At 37.5% G+C, this 18,808-nt stretch overlaps 1 protein-coding gene across 2 annotated transcripts in view; it reads right to left on the bottom strand.

The window, feature by feature from the left end:
• Positions 1-514: 514 nt before the first annotated feature.
• Positions 515-18,808, bottom strand: part of CASD1 (CAS1 domain containing 1) — an 84,376-nt gene continuing 66,082 nt past the window's right edge. For both annotated transcript variants that reach the window (XM_082662324.1, XM_082662325.1), the window contains 2 exons: positions 17,745-17,837; positions 515-2,006 (listed from right to left, as the gene is read on the bottom strand). In XM_082662324.1, coding sequence (XP_082518450.1) covers positions 1,740-2,006; positions 17,745-17,837 — 360 coding nt within the window. In that variant the 3' untranslated portion in view covers positions 515-1,739. The remainder of the gene's footprint in view (positions 2,007-17,744; positions 17,838-18,808) is intronic.

Raw genomic sequence — 18,808 nt, 5'->3', positions numbered from 1 at the left:
ACCACACATCTGTTTGAGAAATATTCCTCAATTAATGGAAATATATCACTAGCACATAAATCCAGTGCTAAAGAAATAAATTTTAAAAATCTTTAACGTGGGGGGCTTCCCTGGTGGCGCAATGGTTGAGAGTCCGCCTGCCGATGCAGGGCACACGGGTTCGTGCCCTGGTCCGGGAGGATCCCACATGCCGCGGAGCGGCTGGGCCGGTGAGCCATGGCCGCTGAGCCTGCGCGTTCGGAGTCTGTGCTCTGCAACGGGAGAGGCCATGACAGTGAGAGGCCCGCGTACTGCAAAAAAAAAAAAAACAAAAAAAACCCCAAAAAAACCTTTAACATTACTAATAAAACAATGTTTTAACTCATGGGCAGAAAGGCAGATTATCCTCTGAAGCACTGATAACTAAATTATTCTTTAACTGTCACAGTGACTTACCCATATAAGCTAAGAGATTGAAAAAGTAAATTTAAGCTGAGGAAATGAATTAGACATTTGAACCAAGCATTAATGGATCCAGCTTTAAAAAAAAAACAGTTTAATTGATACTTTACAATACAAAAATAAGCATCCACAGAATGTTTATTTACTGTTTAAATTACTCCATATTTTCATATACCGTGAACAAAAAATATTTTACCCCATACACAGTAACAGCAAACAAGTGCAATCTTTCAAACATTAAAATTTATAATCAAATCTGTACAACAGATAAATAAATTTATACCTCTAACAGTTAGCTTGTAACAAAACCAAAAACATACATCACCGGTTTACTTAAAATTCTACTTATGGTTATACATCTCACACATAACTTGAATCTTTACTACACTGCACAAGTTTAGGTTGATAAATATTTTTTTAAAAATAGGAGGGAGTAATAGGAAATACCAAAATGGTTATAAAGAGCTTCCAAACATTGGAAATAATATACAAAATTAGATGGGGGAAAGCATATTCAATGGATCCACAGGGTAACTGGAATTACACTGGTATAGCTTAAAGAAAGGAAACAGGTGAATGTTTGGACTAGAAAGAAAAAAACGGCCTTTTTATACTAGAAAGAAAAAAACGGCCTTTTTATAAAAAGCTACAACAGTATCAATGACAAAACCCTGTCATGGAGCCTAGAACAAATTTGAGACAAAGTGTACAAAGATTTTAGGCTTATATACCTGAAAACCATAGTTAGGAAGAAAACTCATGTCAGGAAACATAACAATCAGAACATGAACACAGAAGACATACTGTTTGTCATTCCACATCATTGCACATATAAGAAAACAATATTGCAGTCTTTCTTGAGTAAGAAAGTTTTCAACGCAATAGGAAGTTCCATGATGAATATAGGTGCATACAATTTTATTACCACAAATTTAGTAAATATCAAAACACTCAGTGGTGTCACTAAGCTAATTATCTGTATTTTTTACTGGAAAGGTAATTATTTCCCTGCCTTCATAGGTTAACTTAAAATCACTTATAAAAGGAAATACAGATCCAGTAGAAAAGACTTTTCACATGCAGTCCTATACAATGCACTCTGCTTCAATTTTCTTCAGTATTTCACATCATATATGTACATTTCCAAAATATACAACCACATATGTTGAACAGATGTCACTGAGCTATCTTCTTGTCACACAAATTTTTATTTACATATACATTTGTATCTTCAGATAGATGCTGTTCTCCTCCAGGTAGACACAAAGTTAATCTGAAGAGTTTAAGGTTTTAGTATCCTAATGTCTTGATTTATCTTGAACAGATGATAAGATGAGGAGTCCACAAAAAAATGCAGCTATACATGCCAATCTTTTCAACAGAGATGAGTTATCTTTAGGAATAATAATCTGTGCAAGATCATTAGTGATCTGAGAAATTTCATGTGCCACACAGACAAATATGAAAGTGCTGACAATGATGTTGAGCATGGGGTTTCCAGGTATGAGTACCAAGATACCCCTTGTGTCTGCTGCCAGCCATATGTGATACTGACAAATAAATAGCTGAAAGGAAAAATATGTCAAGTCAGATATGTTCAGAGGGTCCATGAATATATTACAGATTTTCCTAATTTAAACATGATAGCATAATTACGTCAGAAGGCTTTTCCAAAACCACTTAATTATGTTTCACTGTTGGCCTTGAAAAGTCTAGTGTCTAGTGTCCAGAACTCCTAATTGCTGAAGCACTGCTTCAAAGTCCCCAAGAAATGAACCACCAGGAACCTTATAACTTTAAAAACATTTCTTTGTCAGCTGTCTTCTACATCATGCAATGATATATATCCAGACGCCAAATAAAGAATTACCGTGTGTGTGTGTGTGTGTGTGTGTGTACACGTCTGTACTACATGTATATTTGTGAATATACTTATGTATATGTGTATATGTATGGGAAATGGCATGTTTTTTAAGATGTCCTCGTGTTTGTTCTGCACCAGACAAATGTCTTGAATTGCATTTGAATGTTTCAAAAGTATATTTCAACTTCTATGTGAGTATACATATTAGAGGACACAATTACTACTTTTGATTGTGATTACAAATGTGGTTCTACCATCACATTGCTTCAAAATATCAAAGATTAGGAAAATGCTTAAGCTACTTCAACAAATATCAACATGCTGAAGAATGCTAAATTCTATACAATCTCTCTTTTAAAGGAGACTTAAAAAATAGGACATTCAGAGACAAGATGGCAGAGCAGAAGGACCTTGCTCTCAGGAGAACATCAAAAAATTAAAAAGACTGGAATCTTCCAAAACAAGATATTCTATTTCCAAAGACATAAAGAAGAAACCTGAGATAGTAGGAGGGACAGTCTCATGATATAATCAAATCCCATACCACCTGGGTGGGAGGACCGCAAACTGGAGAATAATTGTATCACAGAAGTTTTCCCACAGGAGTGAGAGCTCTGAGCTCCACACCATGCCTAGAGGTTCAGCATTGGGAGGAGGAGCACCCACAGCAATTGGCTTTGAAGGCCAGTGGGGCTCAACTGCAGGAGCTCCACAGGATTGGGGGAAACAAAGACTTCACTCTTGGAGGATGCACACCAAGACCCAGGGCAAAAGCAGAGACTCCACAGGAGCCTGGGCCAGAATTACCTGCTGGTCTTGGAAGGTGGCAGGCATAGCGGGGACCTACGTGAACTTTGGCTAGAGGCAGACATCTTGGGTCCTTTGACTAAGACCTGGTTGCACCCAACTGCCTATAAGCTCCAGGGCTGGAACACCTCAGGCCAAAAACCAAAAGGGCAGGAACACAGCCCCACCCACCAGCAGCCAGGCTGCCTAAAGACTTCTTGAGCCCACAGTCACCTCTAGACACGCCCCTTGACATGGCCCTGCCCACAAGAGGGCCAAGACCCGGCTCCACCCACCAAAGGAAGGCACTGGCCTCGCCCCCCCCCCCCCCCAGGAAGCCTGCACAAGCGTCTAGACTGGACTAACCCACCAGAGGGGAGACACCAGAAGCAAGAAAACTATGATCCAGCAGCCTGTGGAACTGAGTCCGAAAACAGGTCAGAACTACCCTGGGACCAGCTGGTCCCTGGCCCTTGGGTGACGAGAGGGGAGTGTAGTGCTGGGACATACAGGACATCCCCTATAGAGGGCCACTTCTCCAAGGTCAAGAAACATAACTAAACATATATAAAAACACAAATAGGAAATTAAAATGAGATGGCAAAGGAATATGTTCCAGATGAAGGAACAAGATAAAAGTCCCAGAATAACAACTAAGTGAAGTAGCAATAACCAGTCTACCCAAGAAAGAGTTCAGAGTAATAATGGTAAAGACGATCCAGTAACTTGGGAAAAGAATGATGTACAGAGTGAGAAGTTACAAGAAGTTTTTAGCAAAGAGTTAGAAAGTATAAAGAACAACCAAACAGAATCGAAGAATACAATAACTGCAATGAAAAATACACTAGAAGGAATCAATAGTACAATAAATGAGGCAGAGGAATGAATCAGTGAGCTGGAAGACAGAGTGGTGGAAATTATTGCCATGGAACAAAATAAAGAAGAAAGAATAAAATGAGTACAGTTTAAGAAACCTCTGGGACAATGTCAAACACACCACCATTTGCATTAGAGGGGTCCCAGAAGGAGAAGAGGGAGAGAAAGGACCTGAGATAATACTTGAAGAGATAATAGCTGAAAAATTCCCAAACATGGGAAAGGAAACAGTCACCCAAGTCCAGGAAATTCACAGACCCATACAGGATTAACCCAAGGAGGAACATGGTGAGACAACAGTAATCAAATTGACAAAAATTAAAGATAATGAAAAAAAATTAAAAAAAAAAAAGGAAAAAGCAACAAAAAACATACAAGGGAATCCCCTCAGGAGTATCAGCTGATTTTTCAGCAGAAACTCTAGGCCAGAAGGGAGTGGCACAATATAAAGTGATGAAAGGGAAAAACATACAATGAAAATTACTCTACCGAGCAAGGCCCTCAGTTCAAATTAGATGGAGAAATCAAAAGCTCCACAGACAAGCAAAAGTAAAAGAATTCAGCACCACCAAACCGGCTTCACAACAAATGCTAAAGGAACTTCTCTCGGCAGAAAAGGCCACAACTAAAACAAGAACATTATGAAATGGGAAAGCTCAGCAGTAAAGGCAAACATACAGGAAACACAGGAAATCATCTACACACGAACATGATATCTAAACCAGTAACTGTGAGAGAAGGAAACTACAGAAAAGTAATGCAGGATATTTGAAATGCATTTGATATTAAGATATCAGAAACTTAAAACAATCATGTATAGACAGGTATATCAAAACCTCATGGTAACCACAAACCAAAAAGCCATAATATACACACAAAGAAATCCAAACATAACACTATAAAAATAGTCATCAAATCACAAGAGAACAAATGAGGAAAGGAAGAAAAAAGACCTACAAAAACAAATCCAAAACAAACATAATGGCAATAAGGACATACATACTGATAATTACCTTAAATGTAAGCAGAGTAATTGCTCCAAACAAAGACATAGATTGGCTGAATGGATGCAAACACAAGACCAGTATATATGCTGTCTACAAGAGACCCATGTCAGACCTAGAGACACATACAACTGAAAGTGAGGGGATGGAAAAAGGTATTCCATACAAATGGGAATCAATAGCAATACTCATATCAGACAAAACAGACTTTAAAATAAAGACTGTTACAAGAGACAAAGAAGGACACTACAGAATGATCAAGGGATCAATCCAGGAAGAAGACAGAACAACTGTAATATGCACCCAACACAGGAGCACCTCAATATACAAGGCAAAACGTTAACAGACATAAAAGGAGAAATTGACAGTAACACAAAAATAGTGGGAGACTTTAACACCCCACTTACATCAATGAACAGATCATCCAGACAGAAAATCAATAAGGAAACACAGGCCTTAAATGACACATTAGCCCAGAAGGACTTAAATGCTATTTATAGGGTGTGCCAATCGAAAGAGCAGTAGGATACACATTCTTTTCAAGTGCACATGGAACATTCTCCAGCATAGATCACATGCTGGACCACAAAGCAAGCCTGGGTAAATTTACAAAAACTGAAATCATATCAAGCATCTTTACTGACCACAACACTATGAGATTAGAAAATCAATTACAGGAAAAAAGCTGTAAAAAACACAAACATGTGGAGGCTAAACAATATGGTACTAAACAACCAATGGATCACTGAAGAAATCAAAGAGGAAATAAATACCTAGAGGCAAATGAAAAATGAAAACACAACAATCCAAAACCTGTGGGAGGCAGACAAAGCAGTTCTAAGAGGGAAGTTTATAGGAATACAATCTTACCTCAGGAAAAAAGAAAAATCTCAAACAACCTAACTTTACACTTGAAGCAACTAGAGAAAGAACAAAACAAAACCCAAAGTTAGAAGAAAGAAAGAAATCATAAAGATCAGAGCAGAAATAAATGAAATAGAGATGAAGAAAATAATAGAAAAAAATCAATGACATAGAAGCTGGTTCTTTAAAAAGATAAACAAAATTGATAAACCTTTAGCTAGACTCACCAAGAAAAAAGGGAGGGCTCAAATCAATAAAATTAGAAATGAGAAAGGAGAAGTTACAATGGACATCACAGAAATACAAAAGATCAGAAGAGACTACTACAAATAACTATATGCCAATAAAATGGACCACCTAGAAGAAATGGACAAATTCTTAGAAAGGTACAATTTCCTAAAACTGAACCAGGAAGAAATGGAAAATATGAACAGACAAATCACAAGCACTGAAATTGAAACTGTGATTTAAAAATTCTCAACAAACAGAAGTCCAGGACCAGGTGGCTTCACAGAATTCTAGCAAACATTTAACACCTATCCTTCTGAAACTATTCCAAAAAATTGCAGAGGAAGGAACACTTCCAAACTCATTCTATGAGGCTACCATCACCCTGATACCAAAACCAGACAAAGACACCACAAAAAAAGAAAATTACAGGCCAACACAAGTGATGAACAAAGACAAAAAAATACTCAACAAAATATTACCAAATCAAATCCAGCAATACATTAAAAGGATCACAGAATCATGATCAGGTTGGGATTTATCTCAGGGAGGCGAGGAGTCTTTGATATCCGTAAATCAATCAGTGTGATATACCACATAAACAAATTGAAAAATAAAAACCATATGATCATCTCAGTAGCTGCAGAAACAGCTTTTGATAAAATTCACCATCTATTTATGATTAAAAAACTCTCCAGAAAGGGGGCATAGAGGAAATCTACCTCAACATAATAAAAGCCATATATGACAAACCCACAGCTAACCTCATTGGCAAAGGTGAAAAGCTGAAAGCATTTCCTGTAAGATCAGAAACAAGAAAAGGATGTCCACTATCAGCACTTTTATTCAACATAGTTTTGGAAGTTCTAGCCATGGCAATGAGAAGAGAAAGAAATAAGGGATCCAAATTGGTAAAGAAGAAGTAAAGCTGTCCCTGTTTGGGGAGGACATGAGAGTATACATAGAAAATCCTAAAGATGCTACCAGAAAACTACTAGAGCTCATCCATGAATTCAGTAAAGTTGCAGAATACAAAATTAATACACAGAAATCTCTTGCATTCCTATGCTCTAACAACAAAAGATCAGAAAGAGAAATTAAGGAAACTATCTCATTTACTACTGCAACAAAAAGAATAAAATAGCTAGGAATAAACCAACCTAGGGAGGCAAAACATCTGTATATTGAAAACTATAAGATGCTGATGAAAGAAATTGAAGATGACACACACAGATAGAAAGATATACTGTGTTCTTGGATTAGAAGAATCAATATTGTTAAAATGCCTATACTACCCAAGGTAATCTACAGATTCGATGCAATACCTATCAAGTTACCAATGGCATGTTTTGCAGATCTAGGACAAAAAAATGTTAAAATTTGTATGGAAACACAAAGGACCTCAAATAGCGAAAGCAATCTTGAGAAAGAAAATGGAGCTGGAGGAATCAGGATCCCTGACTTCAGACTATACTATAATGCTACAGTCATAAAAACAGTATGGTACTGGCACAAAAACAGAAATACAGATCAATGGAACAGGATAAAAATCCCAGAAATAAACCCACACACCTATGGTAAATTAATCTACAACAAAGGAGGCAAGAATATACAATGGAGAAAAGACAGTCTCTTCAGTAAGTGGTGCTGGGAAAACTGGACAGCTACATGTAAAAGAATGAAATTAAAACATTCTCTAACATCATGTACAAAAACAAACCCAAAATGGATTAAAGACCTAAATGTAAGACCGTATACTATAAAACTCTTAGTGGAAAATACAGGCAGGACACTGTTTGACATATCACAGCAAGATCTTTTTGGATCTGTCTCCTACAGTAATGGAAATAAAAATAAACAAATGGGACTGAATTAAATAAATGCTTTTGCACAGCAAAGGAAACCATACACCAAATGAAAAGACAGCCTGTAGAATTGGAGAAAATATTTGCAAACAATGTGACTGACAAGTGATTAATCTCCAAAATACACAGCCAGCTCATATATCAAAAAACAAAGAATGACTTCTCTAACATGGGAAACAGTCACCCAAGTCCAGGAAGCGCAGAGAGACCTGTACAGGATAAACCCAAAGGGGAACACTCCAAGACAAATATTAATCAAACTAACAAATATTAAATACAAAGAAAAAGTATTAAAAGCAACAAAGGAAAAGCAATAAATAATATACAAGGGCATCCCTATAAGGTTATCAGCTGATTTTTCGGCAGAAACTCTGCAGGCCAGAAGGGAGTGGCATGATATATTTAACGTGATGAAAGGGAAAAATCTACAACCAAGAATACTCTACCTAGCAAGGTCCTCATTCAGATTTGACAGAGAAATCGAAAGCTTTACAGACAAGCAAAAGCTAAGAGAATTCAGCATCACCAGACCAGCTTTACAACAAATGCTAAAGGAGCTTCTCAAGGCAGAAAACATAAGAGAAAAAATGAGGAAGGGAAGAAAAAAGACTAATTAAAACAAACCCAAAACAATTAAGAAAATGGAAATAGGAACGTACATATCATTATCAATAATTACCTTAAATGTAAAATAATTAAATCAATTATTACCTCAAATGTAAATGGATTAAATGCTCCAACCAAAAGACAGAGTGGTAGAATGCATACAAAAACAAGACCCATACATATGCTACCTAAAAGAGACCCACTTCAGACCTAAGGACACATACAGACTGAAAGTAAGGGGATGGAAAAAGATATGCAAATGGAAATCAAAAGAAAGCTGGAGTAGCAATACTCATATCAAAGTAGACTTTAAAGACAGTTACAAGAGACAAGGAAGGACACTACATAATGATCAAGGGATCAAGCCAAGAAGAAGATAGAACAATTCTAAATATATATGTACCCAGTATAGGACCCCTCAATATGTAAGGCAAATGCTATCAGCCATAAAAGGGGAAAATGACAGTAACACAATAATAGTGGGGGACTTTAACACCCCACTTACACCAATGGACAGATTATCCAGAAATTAAACAGAAAATTAATAAGGAAACACGAACCTTAAATGACACATTAGACCAGATAAATGTAATTGATATTTATAGAACATTCCATTCGAAAGCAGCAGAATACACTTCCTTCTCAAGTGCTCATGGAACATTCTCCAGGATAGATCATATCTTGGGTCACAAATCAAGCCTTGGTAAATTTAAGAAAACTGAAGTCATATCAAGCACCTTTTCTGACCACAATGCTATGAAATTAGGAATCAATTATAGGAAAAAAAACTGTAAAAAACACAAACACATGGAGGCTAAAGAATGTTACTAAATAACCAATGGATCACTGAAGAAATGAAAGAGGAAATCAAAAAATACCTAAAGACAAATGAGAACGGAAAAAGACGATCCAAAACCTATGGGATGTAGCAGTTCTAAGAGGGACGTTTAAAGCAATACAGTCTTACCTCAAGAATCAAGAAAAATCTCAAACAACCTAACCTTACACCTAAAGCAATTAGAGAAAGAAGAACAAACAAAACCCAAAGTTAGCAGAAGGAAAGAAATCATAAAGATCAGAGCAGAAATAAGTGAAATAGAGACAAAGAAAACAATAGCAAAAATCAATGAAAGTAAAAGCTGGTTCTTTGAGAAGATAAACAAAATTGATAAACTTTTAGCCAGACTCATCAAGAAAAAACAGGAGAGTACTCAAATCAGTAAAATTGGAAATGAAAAAGGAGAAATGACAACAGACACCACAGAAATACAAAGGTTCATAAGAGACTACTAAAAGCAACTATACGTCAATAAAATGGACAACCTAGAAGAAATGGAAAAATTATTAGAAAGGTACAACCTTCCAAGACTGAACCAGGAAGAAATAGAAAATATGAACAGACCAATCACAAGCACTGAAAATGTAACTGTGATTAAAAATCTTCCAACAAACAGAAGTCCAGGACCAGATGGCTTCACAGAATTCTAGCAAACATTTAGAGAAGACTTAATATCTATCCTTCTAAAACTCTTCCAAAAAATCACAGAGGAAGGTACACTCCCAAGCTCATTCTATGAGGCCACCATCACCCTGATACCAAAACCAGAAAAAGATATAACAAAGAGAAAATTACAGACCAATATTGCTGATGAACGTAGACACAAAAATCCTCAATAAAATACTAGCAAACAGAATGCAACAACACATTAAAAGGAACATACCATGATCAAGTAGGATTTATCCCAGGGATGCAAAGACTTTTCAATATCTGCAAATCACTGTGATACACCATATCAACAAACTTAGGAATAAAAACCATATGATCATCTCAATAGATACAGAAAAAGAAAAAGCTTCTGACAAAATTTAACACTGATTTATGATAAAACTCTACAGAAAGTCAGCATAGAGGGAACCTACCTCAACATAATAAAGGCTATATATGACAAACCCAAAGCAAACATCATTCTCAATGGTGAAAAACTGAAAGAATTTCCTCTAAGATCAGGAATAAGACAAGGATGTCCACTCTCACCACTATTACTCAACATAGTTTTGGAAGTCCTAGCCATGGCAGTCAGAGAAGAAAAAGAAATAAAAGGAATGCAAGTTGGAAAAGAAGTAAAGCTGTCACTGTTTGCAGATGACATGATACTATACATAGAAAAACCTAAAGATGCTACCAGAAAACTACTAGAGATCATCAATAAATCTGGTAAAGTTGCAGGATGCAAAATTAATACACAGAAATCTGCTGCATTCCTATACACTAACAATGGACGATCATAAAGAGAAATCAAGGAAACAATCCCATTTACCATTGCATCAAAAAGAATAAAATAGGACTTCCCCGGTGGCGCAGTGGTTGAGAGTCTGCCTGCCGATGCAGGGGATGCGGGTTCGTGCCCCGGTCTGGGAAGATCCCACATGCCGCGGAGTGGCTGGGCCCGTGAGCCATGGCCGCCGAGCCTGCACGTCCAGAGCCTGTGCTCCGCAACAGGAGAGGCCACAACAGTGAGAGGCCCATGTACCGCAAAAAAAAAAAAAAAATAAAATAAAATAAAATATCTAGAAACAAACCTACCCAAGGAGGTAAAAGATCTGCACTTCGAAAACTCTAAGATACTGATGAAAGAAATCAAAGATGACACAAACAGATGGAGAGATATACCATATTCTTGGATTGGAAGAACAGATATTGTGAAAATGACTATACTACCCAAAGGAATCTACAGATTCAATGCAATCCCTATCAAATCACCAATGGCATTTTTCACAGAATTAGACAAATTTTACAATTTGTATGGAAACACAAAAGAACCCAAATAGCGAAAGCAATCTTGAAAAAGAAAAATGGAACTGGAGGAATCAGGCTCTGTGACTTCAGACTATACTACAAAGCTACAGTAATCAAAACGGTATGATAGGGCTTCCCTGGTGGCACAGTGGTTAAGAATCCACCTGCCAATGCAGGGGACACGGGTTTGAGCCCTGGTCCAGGAAGATCCCACATGCTGCGGAGCAACTAAGCCCGTGCGCCACAACTACTGAGCCTGCGTGCCACAACTATTGAAGCCTGTGTGCCTAGAGCCTGTGCTCCACAACAAAAGACACTGCAACAAGAAGCTGATGCACCGCAACAGAGTGGCCCCCGCTCGCCACAAGTAGAGAAAGCCCATGCATAGCAACAAAGACACATTGCAGCCAAAAAAAAAAAAAAAAAAGTTCCATAAAAAAAACAGTATGACAGTGGCACAAAAATAGAAATATAGATCAATGGAACAGGATCGACAGTCCAGAGATAAACCCACATACCTATGGTCACCTAATCTATGACAAAGGAGGCAAGAATATACAATGGAGAAAAGACAGCCTCTTCAATAAGTGGTGCTGAGAAAACTGAATGGCTACATGTAAGAGTGAAATTAGAACACTCCCTAACACCATACACAAAAATAAACTCAAGATGGATTAAAGACCTAAATGTAAGACCACATACTATAAAACTCTTAAAGGAAAACATAGGGAGAACACTCTTTGACATAAATTGCAGCAAGATCTTTTTTGACCCACCTCCTAGAGTAATTAAAATAACACCAAAAATAAACAAATGGGACCTAATGAAACTTAAAAGCTTTTGCACAGCAAAGGAAACCATAAACAAAATAAAAAGACTACCAACAGAATGGGAGAAAATATTTGCAAATGAAGCAACCAACAAGGGATTAATCTCCAAAATATACCAACAGCTCATGGAGCTCAATATCAGAAAAACAAACAATCCAATCAAAATATGGGCAGAAGATCTAAATACACATTTCTCCGAAAAAGTCATACAGATGGCTAAAAAGCACATGAAAAGATGCTCAACATCATTCATTATTAAAGACCATCATCAAAAAATCTATAAACAAATGCTTAGGGTGTGGAGAAAAGGTAACCCTCCTACTCTGTTGGTGGGAATGTAAACTGGTACAGCCACTATGGAGAACAGTATGAAGGTTCCTTAAAAAACTAAAAGTAGGGCTACCATATGATCCAGCAATCCCACTCCTGGGCATATATCTGCAGAAAACCATAATTCAAAAAGATACATGCACCCCAAGGTTCACTGCAGCACTATTTAGAACAGGCAGGACATGGAAGCAACCTAAATGCCCAGCAACAGAGGAATGGATAAAGAAGATGTGGTACATATATACAATGGAATATTACTCAGCCATGAAAAAGAACGAAATAATGCCACTTGCTGCAACACGGATGGACCTAGAGACTGTCATACAGAGTGAAGTAAGTCAGACAAAGACAAATATATGATATCCCTTATATGTGGAATCTAAAAAAAAGGGTACAAATGAACTTAATCTATAAAACGGAAATAGAGTTACAGATGTAGAAAACAAACTTATAGTTACCAGGGGCAAGGGAGGCACAGGGATAAATTGGAAGATTGGTGTTGACGTACACACACTACTATATATAAAATAGGTAACTGATAAGGACCTACTGTATAGCACAGGGAACTCTACTCAATACTCTGTAATGGCCTGTATAGAAAAAGAATCTAAAAAAGAGTGGATATATGTATATGTATAACTGATTCACTTTGCTGTACCCCTGAAACTAACATTGTAAATCAAATATACTCCAATAAAAATTTTTAAAAAACCCATAAATGACCCAATGAAAAAATGGGAAGATCTAAATAGATGTTTCTCCAAAGAAGACTTACAGATGGCCAAAAAGCATATGAAAAGATGCTTAACATCACAATTAGAGAAATGCAAATCAAAACTGCAATGAGGTAGACCTTGGGAGAGGACTGGGGTTGGCTGCACGGAGACAGCCTGAAGGGGCTGGAGTGTGGTACGGCTGCAGTAGTGGGTGTTCGAGGAAGATGCTTGGGCCTGCCATAGAAACAAAGGGCTATTGTTAAGTGGTGCGTGAAGGATGGGGCCACCATAGCAGCTCATGTGCTGGCCCCTGCCTCACCTTATTGGCCTCCAGGAGAGCGTGCCTCAGCCGCCGTTGCCTTGGCAGGCTCCCACACCAACCGCCACCTTGGCAGGCCCTGGGAGGAGATGTCACTGTGTTGCCCACAAGCAGAGGTGGGGCTGAAACCACAGCTGAGCCCCAGGGGCCATGCAACTCAGAAAGCAGGGCTGAAATCTCTCCCCATGGCTGTGTGAGCCATGGATTAACACCTCTGCCGCTGGCTTTGTAAGTTCAGTGCCTGCGGGACATCTGAACAGATAACAGGTGCCCTGTGGCTGGGAGGTATCTGGCCTTAGCAGCTGTGGGCTTTGTGGGTGTGTGGGCGTGAGGGCTTGGCCAGGCCAGGGTGTGAACTGCCTCCATAGCTCCCACAGTGGATTCATATGTGCGAGTACTGTGGTCCTGGGACCTAACTTCAGTCAATCTGCACTGGTGGCCTTGTGAAAACAACACCTGTGGGACACCAGGGCTGATTGCTTGTATTCCCAGCATTGAGGAGGGGCCAAGGGCAGCACCAACAACAGTTTACTCTGTGAGCCCATACAGTAGGTGAAAGGTAACACAACAGAGCACATTCACTGGTGAACAGCTCCAGCAGCCGTGGAGGAAAACTCAGTGGCTCCTGTCCCAGTGGGAGTGCTCCAATCCTGACTAACTTGCACTGTAGCTCAGAAATGCAGGTCAGAAAAGGATCTGGGGGCTTCTACTCCCAACAACTAGGGAGTAGACCTTGTCCCAAACAGAGTTGTAGCAACCACAGAGCAAAGAGGAGGCCCACTGAATATCCAGTGCAGGCTCTGGTCACCACAACATCAGTCACACCTCCTGTCAAAGGGATAATGGCCAGCATACACTGAGGAAAGAGACAGCAGGCATCCATACTGAAAAGAGCCCTTGTACCAAAATATATTAAACCCATGCAGGCTACAAAGGGATGTTCCCACATAAAAACAGCCCTCCAAGACCACAGCATATAATTGTTTCTCCTAAATTCATAGAGCAAGAGAAATATATGTAAAATGAAGAAGCAGAGGAACCACTCCCAATTAAAAGATCAAGAGAATTCCCCTGAAAGAACAAGCAATACAATAGACCTCTTCATTTAAACACACTCTGAGTTCAAAAAGGAGATAATGAAAGTACTGAAGGAATTAAGAAAGGCTACCAACAGAAATGCAGAGTACTGTAAAAAGGAATTCGAAACTAAAAGGAGGAGACAAGGCAAATTAGAAAATTCATTTGCAGAGACAAAAGCTGAGCTAAAGGCAATGAAGAGCAGAATGAATAATGCAGAAGACAGAATAAGTGATCTGGAAGACAGAATAATGGAAATCACCCAATTAGAACAGCAGACAGAAAGCCAAATGAAAAAAAATGAAAGCAATATAAGAGACCTACGGGATAATATAAAGCATGCCAATCCACACATAATAGGGATCCCAGAAGGAGAAGAAAGAGAAAAGGGGATTGAAAATGTATTTGTATTGAATGTATTCTGAAAATTTTCAGAAATCATGGCTGAAAATTTCCCAAACGTAAAAAAGGAAGCAGATATCCAGGTACAGGAACACAAACAGTCCCGAACAAGATAAACCCAAACAGACCTACACCAAGACATGTAATTAAAACGGCAAAAGTTAAAGAGAGGATTCTAAAGGCAGTAAGAGAAAAACAAAGAGTTAATTACAAGGGAACACCCAAAAGGCTATCAGCTGATTTCTCTGCAGAAATGTTGCAGGCCAGAAGGGAGTGGCAAGGTATATTGAAAGTCCTGAAAGGGAAAAATCTGCAACCTAGGATATTCTACCCAGCAAGATCATCATTTAGAATAAAAGGAGAGATAAAGAATTTCTCAGACAAGCAAAAATGAAAAGAATACAGCAATACTATACCTATCCTAAAGGAAATATTGAAAGGTCTTCTCTAAATGGAAAAGAAGTAAGAATCTATAGGAAAGAAATAATCACAATTGGAAAGTAAATCTCTTAAATAAGCCTGTACACAGATTTAAAAAAAAATTTAAAAATTTCTGAGAAAGCGATGATAACCACAATGAGCAGCAAAAGGATGAACATGAAGATGTAAGAGAGAACATCAAAATCATAAAATGTGGTGGAGGACAGTATGAAAATGTAGACTTTTTTTTTTTATAATGTGTTTGAGCCTATATGGCTACCTGTCTAAAGCAAGTAGATACAGGAAGGGGTTAACATACTTGAGAAACAGCACAATAGCAAATCAAAAACATACAACAGATTCAGAAAAAACAAAAAGAAGAGAACATAAGTATACAAAAGAAAACCATCAAACCACAAAAGGAAAAAGAAAAAGAACGGGACAAAGAAGAAATGGAAAACCAACAAGAAAACAAAGTTTAAAATGGCAATAAATATGTATCTATCAATAATTACCTTAAATGTTAATGGACTAAATGCTCTAATCAAGACACAGAGTGGCAGATTGGATAAAAAAAGAAGAGCCTACAATATGCTGTCTACAAGAGACCCACTCTTGGGCAAAGGACACTCATAGATTGAAAGTGAGGGGATGGAAAAAGATATTTCATGCAAACAGAAATGAGAAGAGAGCAGGGGTTGCAATACTCATATGAGACAAAAAAGGCTTTAAAACAAAGGACATAAAGATAAAGAAGGACAGCATATAATGATAAAAGGATCAAGGAGAGGATATTACACTTGTCATATATGCACCCAATATAGGAGCACTCAAATACATAAAACAAATACTAACAGACATAAAGGGAGAAATCGAAGGGAATACAATAATAGTAGGAGACTTTAACACCCCACGCATATCAATGGACAGATCTTCGAGACAAAAAATCAATAAGGCAACAGAGATCCTAAGTGATACAATAGAACACTTAGACTTAATTGATATTTTCAGGACATTACATCCCCAAAAAGCAGACTACACATTCTTTTCAAGGACCCATATGATCCTGCAATCCCACTCCTCAGCCTATATCTGCAGAAAACCAGAGAAGATACACCCACCCCAAAGTTCATTGCAGCACTGTTTGCAATAGCCAAGACATGGAAGCAACCTAAATGTCCGTCAACAGGTGAATGGATAAGAAGATGCAGTGTGTGTGTGTGTGTGTGTGTGTGTGTGTGTATGTGTATAGTGGAATATTAGTCATAAAAAAGGATGAAATAATGCCATATGCAGCAACATGGATGGACCTAGAGATTATTATACTAAGTGAAGTAAGCCAGACAGAGAAAGACAAGCATCATATATCACTTATATGTGGAATCTTAAAAAAAAAAAAAAAAGAACTTATTTTCAAAACAGAAAGAGACTCACAGATATAGAAAACAAACTTATGGTTACCAAAGGGGAAAGGGGGTGGAGTGATAAATTAGGAGGTTAGGATTAGGATTAACACACTACTATATATAAAATAGATAACCAACAAGGACCTACTAAATAGCAAAAGGAGCTATACTAAATATTTTGTAATAACCTATAAGAGAAGAAAATCTGAAAAAGAATGTGTGTGTGTGTGTGTGTATAACAATCACAGAGAAATTTTCCCAATTTTAAAGACAACTTAATAAATATTGTAACTCTAAAATGTACCTTTTATGATTATAGTATGAATTCTTCTGTTTTAAAATGTTCTATTTCAAATAATAAAACTCAGAATACTCAGAATGTATTTCATAACCTACTTTAAACGGATTCTGTAGATAATTTCGTATTAGGTATTGCACACAAAATAATGAGTTTAAAAATTTTCCCCAAACTTCCAATCGTAAGAGTGAATTTTTTTATAAGCATCAATAAACTAAATTCCAGTACTATAATATTTAATTATGAATGAACAAATCAAAATCCTCTCAACTTGATTTCATTTTTGTCTATTTACAAATTTCATTTATATCTATTTCATTTTTTTCTCTTCTGATCTCAGCATCTTGTTGTACTTGAAAGCTTAAGACAATGTAAAGAATATTTGAAAGTCATCTGTGTCTAGCCATTTAAATAAGGCTTTAAATAATGTAATGTCTAGCCATTACATTCTATAATACTGCTGTTGAAGTTCTAAATTTCTTTCCTATAATTTCATAAATAACATAGCTTTGATTAAAAAAAATGTCAGACTTACACACCTATATACTCATTCACATACACACCTGCATATAACACTTGGTTGTGTAAGACAGACCAAAATATTAATGTACCAACCTCTAATGAAATTTTTCCAAACCAAGCAAAAAATGAACTGTAAACTGAACGGGCATATCCAGGGATATTCCTTATTAGGATGAAGGCTAAAATCTAAAGAAAAAACACAGAGGCAAATATTAATAATCCACTTATTAAAATAATTTTGCTTTCTTTCAAGTAATAACTTTATTATTTGTTATTGAACTTGATACATCGACACAATGGTTTTCTTCAACAGATAAATGTTTTTTTTCAAGTTATTTTTATTTTTTTTTTGCGGTATGTGGGCCTCTCACTGTTGTGGCCCCTCCCATTGAGGAGCACAGGCTCCAGACACGCAGGCTCAGCGGCCATGGCTCACGGGCCCAGCCGCTCCATGGCATGTGGGATCCCCCCGGACTGGGGCACGAACCCGTGTCCCCTGCATCGGCAGGCGGACTCTCAACCACTGCGCCACCAGGGAAGCCCCTCAAGTTATTTTTGATCCAGAGTCTACTCTAACTGGATTTCTCAGCATGTGGTCTGTATACTGCAAACAAGTGCAGGTTTTACATAGTACATGGCTGAACAGTTTTATTTTATGTATATTAGAAAAAACATAAACTCATCTTGAAGCCCTTTGTGTAGAAAATGATGTATTTATGTAGCAAAACTTAATAAAATTCCATAATACAATTTTGTATTAATGTACTAATCCATAAAGTATTTGCTTTTTTAGGAGCCGCCCACCCCCATCTTTTTGCTCTCTTCAAAAGTCTCCTTCTACTGGCAGCAATGTAAACGTGGGAAAAAAATAACTAAGGAAAGATGAGCATGTGGAGTGACTAGGAGAAGAGGTGGTAAGGCTCAGGAGTGCTCAGGAGTGCTTGTGTTAGTGTTATTCTATGTGCAGTCACTCTCTTCCTTAGCTCCCCTTATATTGTTCGGTATTAGTGCAGTTAGTGGAACAACCCCCTTCCTTTCATGTCATTACAAAAATGACATCAGATATGATATACAAAGTGTTATATCTGGTTGTCTGCAGAAGTCATGAAAATGTTATATGAATATAGTACAATGTTTAAAATGTCATTATCAATTGT

This window comes from Grampus griseus (assembly GCF_964374135.1).
Source record: "Grampus griseus genome assembly, chromosome: 9".
Classification (NCBI taxonomy): Eukaryota; Metazoa; Chordata; class Mammalia; order Artiodactyla; family Delphinidae; genus Grampus; species Grampus griseus.
The sequence above is the reverse complement of the archived record's forward strand: the minus strand, read 5'-3'. Positions and strand labels throughout refer to the sequence as shown.